We start from the raw sequence: 15,542 nt of genomic DNA, 5'->3' as shown, positions 1-15,542 counted from the left end.
TCATCGTGTGGCCCCAATTTCTCATCTGGGATTTCGAGAAATCAAGTAAAGCTCTGATTAGGTTCACGGTCATTGGCTGAACGTGAATTTGAGACATGCATACTTTTTTGTTTTGTCTGGTATCCACGCTAGTTACTATTATTTATTTAATTTTCTATTCAAACATTGGAGGAGCGGATGGCTGCGGCGGAAGTAGAAGCATAATTTCCGCAACCCTCCGTAGACCTCCCTAGGATGAGGATTTGCGCGGAAGGTGTCGTCACAACGGTCAGGGGTGAGAGATCATCACAAAGAGTACGGAGTAAAGAGGACCAATCCTCTTCTCTCCCTTTGTTTCGTCTATTCTCGTGCTTACCCCCTATCAGGCAACTGGTTGTCGGGCACTGAGCGGATTCTTTTTTTTTTTTTTTTCGCCAGTCTGCCAGTCTGGTCAGGTGGGAAAAAAAACAAAGTTGTTAAATCATATGCACTTACCGGGTCTCTCCTCCAGCTTCACGGAAATCCCAAGTCAGTGATGGAGGGCTCGGACCTCATCTTAGCCGTGCAGGATGGAGCCAGGCAAAAACGGTGCTCCAGTTTTCCATTTTTCTTTTTCTTCCACGGCTTCCACAACCCTTCGAAATCCCTTCTGGAAGGACGCCAGAAGGTCAGGAGAAGGCTTGGCATAGCCAATCCAGAGCGATTCTTCAGGCCGCTGTCCCCATCTGTGTGGCTATGGAGTGGAGTCTTGTAGAGGCTGAACCCGGCCGGAGCCTTCTAGTGCCCCCGGAAAGGAAAAGGGGCAATGGACGAGACGAAGTAATTACCGATACAGCTCAGGGGCCTCCACATGGATCGTCATCAAGGAACTGAATAGGGCTTACGCCGTAATTGCGGTGGGAAAGTGTTGTAAGGTTTTCCAAGACCGTGCAACGAGCCACATCATGCCCCGTGTTTACGTACTTGATCAAGGGATGGGGAGGGGGGATGTAGAGGGAAATACTCCGTACTTCCGAAAGATTCGAAACCTTCTAGAAGGAAATAGCTCCATCAATTTAGCCTTCGGCCGTCCATGTTCGGGTAGCAATAGTGGGAACAGACTATCGAGATGGGAATCCCTTTTCTCACAATCTTTAAGGCTTCGGGCTGCACATTAAAAAATTTCCAGGCCCGTTTCCGAGGGGAAAAAACATGCGTGTCATCATGATGAGACTTTCTTCCTTTCTTTCTAACCTGTACAATATGTCCATGTTAGAACAATTCCTCCCCTTTCACTGGATTTTCGAGGAAGGTCCACCTTCAAAGTTTGCGTCATAAAGCCTCGATCCGTGAACTTTAGATATTCGTTTCACACGGGAAGTTTAGAGTGTACAGAGTACAGGATGTCAACGAAAGGGGGCACGCCGACAATGTACAAGTTTTTGATTCAGATCGGCGTTACTATGTTGTATCCACTTGGTTTACTGGAGTGTTTTATGAATTTATTAGAAAAGAAAATGTGGACCCACGATGCTGACGGGGGCCTTCTGGTGCCGCCCTGTTTCCTTCTAGCGTACTTCGCTGGGTCCGACTAGAGGAAACTAGTAGAGTCAGACATTGTAAGGATGCAGGGATATTCTGTTTTATTTTATTTATTTTATTTTTATTTTTGCATTTTTTTCGTAGGAAAAGGAGGCATAGAACTTGTAGCTAATTCATACCAAATCATTTTCAATCCCCTTAGATAACGAATGTTATCACGATCTATTATAGATTCTCACCTAAGATAAAAAAGCAAAAGCAAATTAAAAAATCCCCCAAGCTCAGATCGTAAAGAAATCCAAGTGGGACTGAAGTAAATGATGTATTTCTTAGAGTGAAGTGGCACCTACCACACCTAAATATCCATTAAACCTTTTCCTCCCTTTCCCCTTTCTTGTTCCCTTCCCAACATTTAGACTCTTTGCTCCCCCGACTTTTGCTTTCGATCCTTCATTGACTTGGATTTTTAACAAAATTCCAAAAAAAACTCCGTTCGTGTTCCTCTGATGACGTGACCCTACGATCTCCCCTCGTTAGGCCTCTGCGCTTCAATATCTCGTGCGCCCCGTTCGCTCCAACTTACCCTGCTCTGGTATCGGTGTCATTGTGATCCAGTTGGTTCTTCCCCAGTCTCTTCGGGATCATCCGCGTTGTCATTCTGATGTTCGCGGACTAACGGAGGCCCGAGAACAAAACCAGTGCAGGATTGGAGGGCCGAATGGGCGAGACGAAGCCACCAATCCACCGTTTCGGATGAACTTTGACTGACCGTGCTTATGTCTGATAGGATTACTGTTCATTCCCCCTACATATCCTCCCCCCCCCCCCTCACGACGATCCCCACCACCAATCACACCCTCCGCGTCTAGCCGGTTGCCTTGACTGGTCTGAATCCATCTCCATACGCAGTCTCCAGGAGACAGACGGTTGTCACGATCTCCATCGGTATCGGAACTCGGTCCAGGTATAAATTCTCGAGGCCCACCTAGGATCCACCCGTGAGCAACATCGGAATCTTGGTTTCGAGATCTTCGAAAAACGCGTCGAGATTTCCTACACGCGCTTTCATACCACCAAACAAGCCCACGATTGTGAAATACAGACTCGAATCACGTCCAGGGTCGACCTGTTATTTGGCTACGTCTTGCGCAATCCAAGCGACTCGGTGCATGCCACTTATCCCATTTGGTGCCTTGCAGAATTCAACAAACAAATTCTGAACGGCTCGGAAAGGACGGTTGAATCAGAAAGGACGACATTGCGCTGTCCTTGGCCTCGGTCTTTCAACTGATCGGTGGGTCGGGTCATGGACTTCACGACTATCTTAAATCGGAAGAACTCTGCCGCTGCAGCCGCCGCCGCCGCAGAAGCCCAATTACACCAACAATATCTTCAGGGTGCGCATATGAACCAACATACACCCTCTATGAAGGCTGAGCCAGGCGTTTCGGATAACCCTGTCAATACATACCCTCCCCACGCCGTCCCAATGGATCAGGGGCTCGCAGAAACCTTTTACTACGCTCAACAGCCAGGCTCCACGCCGCGGAATATGGGATATGTTCCCGGTGGATATGCCGGAGAACCCCAGGTGCAGCAAGCACCGATTCCTTTAGAGCGAACTGGTGCTGAGGCTCCCCCCAAGACCTTTCATTGCTCGACATGTAACAAGGGATTCGCTCGCCGCAGTGATCTCGCTCGACATGGTATGTATTTTGCGGTTCATTGGTGTCATGGGTTTGCTGACCTGATATTATAGAGCGGATTCACACCGGAGTCCGGCCACATGCCTGCGATTGGCCAGGATGTGGGAAGCAGTTCATTCAACGCTCAGCATTGACTGTTCACTCCAGAGTTCATACCGGAGAAAAGCCCCACATGTGCGAGCGATGCGGCAAGGTTCGTATTTCCCTTCTATCACATTCAGCCAATGCTTATGGATCGTTCTTCTAGCCCTTCAGCGATTCGTCCTCACTTGCGAGACATCGTCGTATTCACTCCGGGAAACGACCTTACAAATGCCCGTACGCGAACTGCCAGAAGACATTCACCCGACGTACGACGTTGACCCGACACCAAAATCATCACACTGGGACGATCGAGGAAGCTGCCGCTGAGACTGAAGCCAACCTACGTCAAAATAAGGAACGCCGTGGCCCGGGTGAAGGAATGTTCCCGGATCACACCTCAATGGGCTCTACTCCGTCCCCTGGCCAGCACCCATCTATGTCGCCCGGGGGCGATCTCCCGCCTTTGAACATGCACCGCTCTGCTGGTGACTATTACATGGGCAGTGCTCCTATCCCGCCTCATGTACGAGGAGACTTTTCTCAGGGAAGTCCCCGTGCTTCTCCGACAGCGACATCCCCGTCACTCTCAAGCTACGGCAGCGCACCTCACTCGCGGCCTCCTATGACCTCCCATCCCTATGCTCCCCCACAGCCGCTGGAGCCCCCCGCCAACAATGACCACCGGCCGAATAGTGTGAATGGCAGCCCCCATATGACCAGCCTGGGATGGGCCTCGCCATCTCATGGCAGTATGCCTTCCCCCGGTTCGACCAACGATTTCGGCTACCCCGAACCCAGCGCGCCGACATACCCAACCTCCATGCCTCCACACATGTACTTCCCTAACTCGACCATCCGACGGCCCAACAGCACTGAGCCGGACAACTATGAGACCAAGCCTCGGTTAGGTGACCACACCTGGTCCACACCGGTATAATACGAGCATCGATCTCGATCATAACCACCCCACCATTTCCTTTGTTTTTTCCTTTGTTCAATCATTTCATTGCATCATTTCCTTGATTCCCATGGAAACAAAGCCACTTTCCATCGTTCGTTGATTCCTGCGATATTGCTTATTTGGAGCATGTTGATTTATTTTGTACCTATATAAGGGAGTCATGTATCCCTACGGAGTCGGACTGTCTGATCGTGTTGCTGGATTAAGGGCCTTTTTTTTCCATTTTATGTTCAGGGTTGTCATCCCCATTTGCTATCGTCCTTTTTGATTATTTGATTGCTCGCGGATGACATGGTTTACCGAGACACGACCAGACGAGGAACAGCATAGATAGAGCGGGGATTCGCCATTTTTACGGGGCTCATTGTATCGGTTGGGAAACAGGAACTGGGGTTCTTTTTTGCTTGGGAGACCCGTGTTGCGGTGTCTGGGATCTGGGTTTGATTGGGTTTCTGGTTTCGCATATTTCCTACTGACCTTCTCTTTGTTCTTGCATATCAGCTTAATTTGTTCTTTTGATTGCTATCTTTGTTATCTGCTTTTCTGTCCTGTTCTGTTTCTCTCGTCGAATACCATTGTAAACGAGGTCGACTATCTAGCGATCCTATTTCTGTATCATAGTATTGTCATAGAATTGTGCCAATTCAGCTTTGATCTAGAAGATTCATTTTGTAGAGCAACATGTGTTGAGTGAGTAGTATATACTGAAACCGAACCACTCATCAGACGATCAATCCCACAATACAGGGGAGACACAACAGCCAAACCAGTCCTGGTACTAGTAAATGTGACCATCAGTCGTATGCTGTATCATTCGATATCCCGTGTAACATTCCACTGTCGGCTGCCTTCTTACATCAGTACTTACCCATATCCAGCAGTTTCTAGTATTCACGTATTATACAAGTCTTCAGCTAGGGATTGAAGTTACCTATATGTAGCATATTCATGTACACATCCCCATACTGCGGAGTACTATTGGTACAATATCCCCCCATCGAAGTACATAATCTGCATGTAATTGAAACTATAGGTGACGCAGGTGGCATAAACCCGGGCATGGCTTGACGATCATGTTCATCTCAAGGGGCGGCGCAACCCACCACTGGAACCAATAGATCTGAACGGTACGAAGTACAGGTATGTGAACAAGGCCTTATGTCCAGTCACTTACTCCATTCATTATTTACTTGCTAGTACACACCTGACCTGACCCGTATCAAAACGAATAAAAAAACCTCTATGAGCCAGAGCCAAGACCCCGTGATTCAAATGCACATATAAAAAAGCAAAGAAAGAAATCAAAAGGCACGCGTCGATCGCATTGACCCCGATAGGATAGGGGCTATAACCTGTAAATACCAAGTTTCTTTTCTTTTTTCTTCACCCCTTTCGAATGATTGGTCTCGGGACCAGAAGAATTCCTGCAAGGGCGGGCCCCGCCGTGCAAGCAACACCTTCAGGTCAGAGTGGATATATTTGCGAAATCGATACCTGTAAGTACGTGTGTACTAGCTAGATGGATGCTCTGCATGAAAGGATTGGTAAAGAATACAAAGAAAACTCACTCTGCTCGTGTAGATCGCACGAGGTCCGCTACGTGGCTTGGAGAGCTTGTACCAGTCTGATTCGTGATGGTCCAAAATAGAACAAAACGTAAGAACAATGGATTATTCATACATTTACGGACCCCGGACCCCGTTCTGAAACAGTTGCTAGCCGGGTAGCTTCTAGATTTTGTATAAGAGATCCCTGGAGCACAGAGATGAAGGATTTATGTTCGAGATTCAAACCCATTTAGCTTGTAGTAGACCTATGCAACTGTGTGGCAAATAGACACTTCTTTTTCTATGTACTCCGTAGTGTTTGTATGTCTTTGCTGTGTAGAAAATAGAAATGAAACATAATACAGTAGAGAGGCTGGCTGGATTTCAACTTGGTCATGCAAAAATAGGGTTATTGCATGATTCGGTGTAACTGATCCAAAAACAACTCAAATTCAAGCTCCAGCTCCAGATCCAGACCCACATTCAGGGTTAGGCTGGATAGCCTCGTTTCAGGCACGTCCCTATTTACATACTAATTTGACTCCCTAATGCTGATCTGACGGACAATTAAATACTCCGATCAGAGGGTAAATTAACTAGTGAATAATCTACTGCCATGTCTCATCAGTTTTCTTTAGGATAAAATAATAACTTTGCAAGCCTATTCTACGAAGTATCGCTTCTCATATTGTGGCGTTATGGCTTGGGTGTGGTGAGCCCCAGGCTACAAGCCTCATGCATGGATGCGACGACGCCGAAATCTGCACCACAGCCACGCTTTCCGTGTCAAAATGTGTTGACCAATCAATTTCTCTATTTTTGGGCTTGCATGGTATAGAAAATTGGCGTCCAGTTCTGGCCGTTTGTCTACGCTAAATGCGGCTGTGGTTTCTGGTTCATTGCTTCGCGGGTCATTGCGTTGCTACCTTGTGTCGATCTGTGGACGTAAATGGTTAGACTGGGGCAGCTGGGTAAGGTATTATTCCGTACGTGGAGATTTTAGCTAAGAACTGGCGATTGAGGTTTGGGACGTATTAAAGAAGAGAAGAGGAAATGTTACTAATTTGCGTCACCGCGGAAGTGCACAAATGTACCCTGTGAAGGAGGATCCATTGAAGAGTCAACGCAACACATCGCAAGTATTCATGCTCACCCTCCGCGCACCTTGACATCTAGGAGGCTTGGAATACCGTATAATCCTCAAGGTTAACCAGAATCGTCACCTACCTGAACGGTCTGCTTGGCTCCGACCCACCTCAACCAGTGTCCGCTTGCGCTCCACAATGTCAGATAGCGGTCAGACATGTTCCGTGCTATTGTTCACATCTTCAGGTCGAGACCAGGGTATCAAATGCAATTGCCTCTGCTTTTAGCAAGATGAACTGGCTGGCATGGAACGTATACGATTGAAGGGGTAAGAGGGAAGGGAGACTGTATGTCGTAGATAAGAGGGATGGTGGGCCGTGGTGAAGGGGAGAGGGGGAAGGTTGCGGATCCGAATCTGGTGAATTAGTCAGGAGAAGCATGTTAGCAGACATATTTTAAGTAAGTTTGAGTGATTCCTGCTGAGTTGGAGTCCTTAGCAAGAATGGTCAAGATCATGTTTAAATGCCCATTAGTAGTGGACCTTGACCCGTCAAGCTTTAGGACCCCACCGAGTGGTTTCCAGGTGAACCCGATGAAAATAACAAAAACCCCAAGCCCTGCAGGATCAGGAATAGCCAGAGATTTATTATTAAATATTGACTCCCCTGTCTCAGCCGAGAACTACCTACTGCAAGGGGATCCACGGGCATGCCCGGGCATGCCCCCTCTCGGGCCAAGTCCAGCCAACCCGGGCACCCAAGGGGATAAAGTAAAACCGGTTCTTGAGAATGAACACACCATAGCTATTCAAACCAATAATAAATCCACTTGGGAGTAATGGGTGATTAGATCGGCTCCGATGTCAGAATCAGTTCCAATTGAGGTCCTATGCATGAGAGAGGCCCCGTCGTGCAACGGAACCCACATCGGATTTCGGGGATTCTTGGATTCTTGAATTCTTCGGATTCTGGAACCGGTGTTTTTTGACATGAAATACCCTCCTTTCCTACCTACGATCTCCTCATTGAAGCCACGGAGTAGTATTATTTCTATTTCCATTCCCTATTCTAACTAATATGGCCCCATGTCGTACCAAAGCGTCGGGATTTTTCAAGTTACACCCTCGTCATCCGTAGTGCATGAACGAGGGGCAAAAAAAGCCATGTAATGTACCTGTTACCTTGGCCATGCAGGAAACATTCCAGCACGTACATGTACGGGTGATCGTCACAGATTCATATTGTAGGCAAAAACCAGCTGATTCTACATATCCCGGCCACACCCGTAAGAGTGGGAACCGGAAATAATAATCTGGAACTCGGGAAGCCCCATCTTTTGCCTTTTCATCTATCGTTCTTGGCTTTTTTCTCCCTTTTTGTTATGGCCCGCAGATGGCGCCTTTCTCACCGTACTACCAAAGTGGAGAAGTATAGTCCCGAAATCTAAGTTTCATATGCCTTTCCACGGTTAGTTCACTTTTCTGTAATACACACTGTTATTACTGTATAGTATAGTCGGCTGCGCTTAGTTTGGGCGTGCAATGTACAGTGTACAGCGTTACAGCTTCGGCCTGAATTCGGGGGAAAGGAAAGTATGAGAAAGTGGGGAAATCATGAGAGAAAGAAACATATTCTCCTACAGTATTTTCCTATAGATAAAGCTCAAGTTTCAGTTATCGCACTACCAAGGTTCCTTAGGTCAAGGTGATCTCCATGAAACTTCCATTACAACCTTGGAAGATTCAAATGTTCCTATACTTGACTGAGTCAGGGTTCAGTGACTAACCAATGCTTGGAAATACACATTTACACCCAACGCAGGTGACGCTAAATCAGGCGCTGAAAACGGTTAGTTTTGACGCCAGTTTAACCCCCAGATGCCCTTTTTACCATTTACTATATAACATTATACTTTGAATGGACGTGAGTGCCACTCGTCGTCGGCAAAGTTGCGGAATTAAATCTCAATCATTCGAAGCCGTATATCTCCAGTAAGAGAAGGATTTTAAATCGTAAAGAATATCTCGAATTGCAACCCCCTCCATATTATGGGAGATAGAAGCACTTGAACCAGCAGAATAACCGTGGCAGTTCAAAGAGGAACATCAAGCCCCAGGATCACTGTTAGATCAGCATGGGAACTGTTCATTAAATCCGGGGTGGCTCCGATTCTCATTGACCGAACAGATACCTTAGTCCTTCATCTCATGACAATCCAAGCCTAGTTTACGAATGATACACGAATAAATGTTTGAGAGCGGCGAGGTAACTAACTCATCTTGTGCCCCGGGGCCGATCACTTCCGCGGCAGTTTTCACCCAAAAATACCATAAAATCAGGTTCGGTAATTTATGTATTTACCGTCACTGAATTTACCAATCGCCCCGTCAGCTTCTCCTCCCCACTCTCCGCTTCGCCTTGCTCGCCCTCTCCTCATACTTTCTCTCACTCTTGGCTTGGACTTCACTTCGCCTTTTTCCCCTTCTACAATCCCTTTCTCACTTCCACTTCTACTTCTGCATCCACCATCCACCGTCACTCCCGTTCTACTTCCGATCTTATGGCGGATGGTGTTGCCTCACTTCGTGCAGTTGGCCGCCTGACCTGCAGCTCTCACGCTGCCATCCGACCCTCACAACCTCAACCTCGAATCCTGCCTGCCCAATTTTCCTCCACCAAATAATTCTGACCACCATGTCTCCTGGCTTGGTGATCCCCGAGTCCGGGCTGTCTCTCCGCCATGACGAGCAGTCCGGAGCCGGTTCGGCGAAACCCGCTCAGATCATGCGGCTAAACCTGGTGCAGAGCACTCTGGATGAACTCTTGGAAAGTCTACGGAATGACCAGCCAGCTCGAGTTCGTCTGGGAAAACACCCGTCTCTTCATTACGCGGGCAAATCCCAAGCCTTTCACGCCTACCCCGAAACTCACCGTTCCGAGATCTACCATACTTCGACCGACGATCGGGACATTTACTTTACCGGTGTTTTGAGCCATAGCCTCGAGGTGGAAAAGGCCAAACAGGACACTGCGGCTACGGACCAGGCACTTGCCAATCTGGAGGAGAGCCTCAGTGCCTTTGAAAGAGGCAAAGAGTCCAAGAAAACTCATATCATCCACCATCCCGATGAGTTCAAGGCCTTGAAAGCCGCTGGCGCTGGAAGCTCTTCTCTCCGGGGTCACAAGACCAAGGCCGAATTGGAAAAGGACCGATTGCTGCGAATGGGGCCAAGTCGGTCACTGACCTCGAGCCCGACTCTCGGTGCTCCCAAGTCTCCCGTGCCCATGCTCATGCCCACCTCCGCACCAACCTCACAGATCAAAAATCGTGCCCGCCTCGACGCCCTCAAGACCCCTTTCATCCACCTCCTCGCCGTACGAGCCGTTTCGACCAAGTTCCTCTCCCGCCAAACCTGTTCCTCCATTGAGGACTGCGGCAGTCTTGCTCAGAAGTACGGTACGGAGAACCGCCTCAACCGCGAGAAATTCGATCTGAGGGACAAAACATACAAAGACCTTGATGTGTGGAACTTCCCCTACCCCAATCAAGAGGACCGACAGCAGGCAATTGAGAATGCCATTTCGGCTTTCGATCGGCTGCGGATTTCTCGTTCGGATAAGCTCTGGCAGACACTTCTTCCTAAAGAGGAGCGAGGCAAGGGCAGGTGCCTGTCACGACTCAATCTGAGCACTGGACCCGTCAAGAAGACTGCTACTCCGCGGGTCCAGTTAGACGGGGCTGATGATCGGGCCAGTGGTGAGGGTACTGGCAATGAATCGGAACGTCCTACTATGTCTTCCAAGGGACTAGACGGTGCTCCACCTCGATCAAATGTACCGAAGTCCCGGGCGGAGAAAGAACCTGCCAAACGACCTGCCAAGGCGAAGCCCACTAACAACAGTACCTTGACCGGCCGGGTTACAAAGAAGACGGCAGCGAAGGCACCGGCCAAGGTGGATACCAAGTTCAAGTCCGATGAGTTTGTCCACTCGTCAGACGATGACGATGTGGAGATGTCCGATGCCACGCCACCTTCAGCACCTCCGGCTCCGCGCCCGAAGGAGAATAAGCCGGTCCCACCACCCAGGAAGACTCAGGGTCAGAAGGGACCTCAGAAGACCCAGGTTCCTGCAAAGCGCCCTGCCGAAAGTACTGCGTCCAAAGTTCCCAGGGAGGCGCCTACCCCCAAGCTCGAATCATCCCATGGCAAGACGGCCTCCAAGAAACCTGCATCCCGACAGTCCACCTCACCCCAGAAGCCTTCTCCACTCGGCTCTTCTCCTCCTACTAATGCCTCTGATGTTCCGAGCCGTAACCGCTCCGACAGCCAGAACCAATCCTCCAGCTCGTCTTCGTCTTCTCCCCTCATCTCCCAGCTTTCTCGGACAGACAAAACCACCGCCAATACACGGGTTTCGAAACCCACTGGGCAAACCAATGGCGTTACCAAGTCTGCGGTCACTGGAAACCCCTTGAAGCGCAAGGCGGAGTCGACAACTGCACAAGCTGCACCTGTCCGTACGACTGGCAACCTCGACCACAAGCGACGCCGAGCCGTCAGCGCCTCTAGTGGAGGCAGTACTGGCAGTGCGTCCCCACCAATGAGCTTCGAAATTGCCCGACAGCGGCTATCAGAACGGTCACAGGTATTCAAGAAGCACTATGCCAAGTACCGCACCTTGCATAAGTCCCTCGAGGCCCTATCCAGCCCTCCCCAATCAGAGCTCGACAGACTAGTACGAATGCACGAGCATCTGCAAAGCGAAAAGAGAGAAATCTGGGAAGAAGATCGACGTCTTCGAGAAGGCATTCTCTCTTAATCATCTTATTACTTTTGTTTCCTGCATGGTGACGCACTCACCCAACATGGCGAAAAATGAATATTACCCCCAAACTTGACAGCTACGGCGTTTAATGGTTTCATCTGATTTTTTCTTTTTTTCTTTTTCATTTGTCTCATCTCAAGGCTATGCTCATCTTCCATTTTTTGCATCTCAGGAGAAACTCCATCCGTGATTTATCGCATCATTATCATTTACTGCATCCATATCCGCTTGTATGCGCCACGCATCAAAACATACCATGATTCCTAGTGATCAGCAAAAAGATTGCATCCTGCCTGACTTGATTGGGAACAATTTGAACTCATACTTTACGCGCCCCACTCATTACTCTTGTAGCTTGCCTAGTCTTCTCTTGTAAGGTTATAATGTCCATTGTACATAGAAACCTATACTGATTCTTTACCTACTTTGTCTACCTCGAAGCCATATTGAGTTCCTACTTGGGTTCGATAAGACATCATACAGGAACAAAGGATTTCCAAAAAAAAAAAAAAAAACACTCCTATAAACATCTGCAACATGCATTTTCCCATCCACATAATTTCAATAATTCATTTGGACTCGGACCTCAAGCCATTCCAGACCCTCATAGATCCACGCCCATTACCCCGGATCAGCAAATTTCAGGTTCTGGTTCGCCGCTCCCATTCAACCCCTGATTGGCGGCCCGACACATGGCTTGAGTCACGGGATCCATTATTGTTTTCTGTGTCAGTGCGTATTACAGTACCATACATGAAGGTAAAATACGGTTACATCATCCGGAATCGAATCAGAATAGAATCCCATGATAACCTTGGAAGTAGGTATTGTATTGAGTACAGAGGTGTGATGGAGGGAGTAATTTATCAACGTTTATGGAGTTGATGGAAATTTACCTGAATTAGGACGTGGATTGGAGGGGATTCTTATATTGTACTTTACCTGGATCGAGTTATTCAGTAACTATTTAGGTAGACGGAGACCAGGATCGATGCATTGTATGAGATTTGCATTTATTTTTCAACTTGGATTTCCATTTTCCATTAGTTTACTAATGGTCACAGTACCTTCTTTCCTGTCGGTTCGGTAGGACAAGTTTCGCTTAAACTTTGACAAGTCTGGATTTAGGAAGATTGGCTGGTTTCGTTCAATCGGAATACCCATTCGTTTTGGTTACACACAAGCTTGGATCCATGGATATAGGTGATAGCTAACTACTTGAGTTTATAAAGATCGTTATACAGAATCAACCCCTCTATTACTTGGGTGCCTGCTGACATTTTCCATTTCTCTTTTCTTATGTCTCCAGTTAGCTAGCTACTTGGAGGAGATCTTTGTCCATTTAATCAACATGGTAGAAAAGCAGGTAGGAGATATCTATTCGCGCGGCGGAAATGTCTCGTAGGATGTTATCTGGTACCTTAAGAAATACCGGCGGATTGATTGTGCGGGATTATTGTGCCGAGTCATGGTGCGGTGCATATGCAACCTTAGATCCAGGGTTACACGACTACCTTTCCTGCTTGGTGCATTGACGTTCCAGTAGGAATGTCAGCTTTACGGTATCTAGGTCACTTCTACATTAACCAGTAATGAAATAAATCCAAAATCTCCTTCGAGATGGACAAAGCCAACATTGAAGCCATGCTAATATAAAACAGAGACATTAAATATCAGTACAAGAGCCCGCGGAGCACCCAAGTGCATTCTTCGGGCCTGATTCTCCTTCGTATAAGGTCGATTCTGTTCATGCAGAATAATAGAGCCTTATTTTTTTTCTTTATCAGTCGTGTCTATTTTCTTCAAATTTAACCGGTAACCTTGAAGATGGACTCGGCGAGACGCTGGACGTTGCCGGAGGTGATACCAGCGACGGAGATACGGCCGTCCTTGGTGGCGTAGACGGAGTGCTCCTTGGCAAGGACGTCCATCTGCTCGGGCTTCAGACCAGTGAAGGCAAACATACCAATCTGTTTATGTTAGTCAGGTAATCTAGGAATGGCTGGTGTTTGATTTACCTGGCTGGTGATGTGGGACCAGTCGTGCTTGCTGCCGAGCTGCTCCAGGTTCTTGCGCAGAAGCGCGCGCATCTCGATGATGCGGTCGGCCATGCCCTTGACCTCACCGAGCCACTGCTCGTTCAGGGCGGGGTCGTTCATGATGGTGGAGGCGACGCGGGCACCGTGAATGGGGGGGTTGGAGTAGAAGGGACGGATGAGAATTTTGATCTGAGACTCAACACGCTTCTTCTCCTCGGTGGACTCGCAGACGAGCGAGAAGGCACCGACACGCTCACCATAGAGACCCTACAATACATTAGCATCCTCTTTGTGCAAGATAATTCGCAACTCTCACCATGTTCTTGGCGAAGCTCTGGCACAGAGCAATGTTGTGGCCCTCCTTGACGAAGTGGCGGGGAGCGAAAGCATCAGTATCAGCGTTACCGCTGGCAAAGCCCTGGTAGGCCATGTCGAAGAAGGCAAAGTGACCCTTCTGCTTCATGACATCGCTGATCTGGCGCCACTGGTCCTGGGTAGGGTCAACACCGGTGGGGTTGTGAGCACAAGCGTGCAGCAGGATGATGCTATTGTTAGGAGCAGCCTTGATGTCCTCAATCAGACCCTCGAAATCCAGACCAATGGTGTCCTTGTTGTAGTAGCGGTACTTCTCGACCTCGAGGCCCGAGTCCTTGAAGACGGCGCTGTGGTTGGCCCAGCTGGGGTTGGGGAGGTAGACCTTCTTCGCGCCGGGGTAGAAGCGCTCGAGGAAAGCACCGCCGATGCGGAGGGCACCAGTACCGGAGATGGTCTGGGTGATGACAAGGCGGTTCTCCTTGATGACAGCAGAGTCGGAGCCGTAGGCGAGCTCAGCGGCGGCGTTAGTGAAGGCAGGGATACCGGTGATACCAGCGTATTCCTTGTCGCTGCGCGAAGCAACAACCTTGTCCTCGGCGGCGCGGACGGAGGGCAGGACGTAGGGCTTGCCCTGGTCGTCACCTGTCGCAGGGTATCCATTAGCTGTCCCATTTTCCCTTGTGCGCAATCCTAGCCAAGCTCTTCAATTGGATGTGGAGATGACTTACGGTAAGCACCAACACCGAGGTTGATCTTCTCCTTGAAGGAGTCGGCCTTGAAAGCCTCGGTGATACCGAGAATGGCATCCTATCGAGTCCATTGTATCAGTGTGATCCTTGATAACACCATCGCAGCTCAGAAAAGCCGCAGGGAAAATCGAGCTTACAGGAGGACCCTGGGGAACCTTGGACCAAGCAGAAGCTTGACGAGCACCAATGATCACGGTGCGCATGTTAGCCTCGCGGGCAGCAGCCGAGCGGCTGGCGACACGCAGTGTGGAGAGCATTTTAGATAGAAGAAAAGTAGAAAATGATAGATACAAATCCAAGTTGGAATTGGGGAAGAGATTGAAAGGGACAAACCGGGAGTAAAAGAGAAAAAGGTCGGAGTTGTTGCGGTGCGTCTGTTTTGGCCTGACTCATGTGATACCGGTATTGGGTACGAAGATTGTGGTGTGGGGTTACATAGTTAAGACTGGTACCGGGTACATCCGTGTTCAAGAGAACAAGCCAGGGCGGGATTGGTTCTTCCGCACATTTTCAGTCGATCAAATGTGTCAATTAATATTTTCGGTTGCTATGGGAGATGGTAGATTTGATATAATAGATCTAGGATGTGATATACTTTATCCCTACTGTTGTACTACTTTTTGAGATTCTATATAGAACAAACTTATAGGAAATCGTCCCCCGACATTGCGCGACATCGGGATTCTACTTCCCGGTGAGCTGATTAAGGCTGGACAAAGACTCCACATC

General features: G+C 48.6%; 3 protein-coding genes across 3 annotated transcripts; 2 read left to right on the top strand and 1 right to left on the bottom strand.

The window, feature by feature from the left end:
• Nucleotides 1-2,806: 2,806 nt before the first annotated feature.
• N7520_010335 (putative C2H2 finger domain protein) lies at nt 2,807-4,227 on the top strand (the record flags this gene model as incomplete). The annotated part of the gene is made up of 3 exons (XM_057144268.1): nt 2,807-3,206; nt 3,260-3,399; nt 3,454-4,227. The coding sequence occupies 3 exons, from the start codon at nt 2,807-2,809 to the stop codon at nt 4,225-4,227; spliced, it is 1,314 nt and encodes a 437-aa protein (XP_056990022.1).
• A 5,350-nt stretch (nt 4,228-9,577) lies between these two features.
• N7520_010334 (uncharacterized protein) lies at nt 9,578-11,704 on the top strand (the record flags this gene model as incomplete). The annotated part of the gene is made up of 1 exon (XM_057144267.1): nt 9,578-11,704. One exon carries the CDS (start codon nt 9,578-9,580, stop codon nt 11,702-11,704), a length of 2,127 nt encoding a protein of 708 aa, XP_056990021.1.
• A 1,814-nt stretch (nt 11,705-13,518) lies between these two features.
• On the bottom strand, nt 13,519-15,070 carry N7520_010333 (aspartate aminotransferase; the record flags this gene model as incomplete). The annotated part of the gene is made up of 5 exons (XM_057144266.1): nt 13,519-13,680; nt 13,729-14,016; nt 14,066-14,706; nt 14,793-14,871; nt 14,951-15,070. The coding sequence occupies 5 exons, from the start codon at nt 15,068-15,070 to the stop codon at nt 13,519-13,521; spliced, it is 1,290 nt and encodes a 429-aa protein (XP_056990020.1).
• Nucleotides 15,071-15,542: the final 472 nt, after the last annotated feature.

Source organism: Penicillium odoratum (genome assembly GCF_028828045.1).
Source record: "Penicillium odoratum strain IBT 22623 chromosome Unknown utg000008l_segment0_segment0, whole genome shotgun sequence".
Lineage (NCBI taxonomy): Eukaryota > Fungi > Ascomycota > Eurotiomycetes > Eurotiales > Aspergillaceae > Penicillium > Penicillium odoratum.
This window is presented reverse-complemented; position numbering and strand designations above follow the sequence as displayed.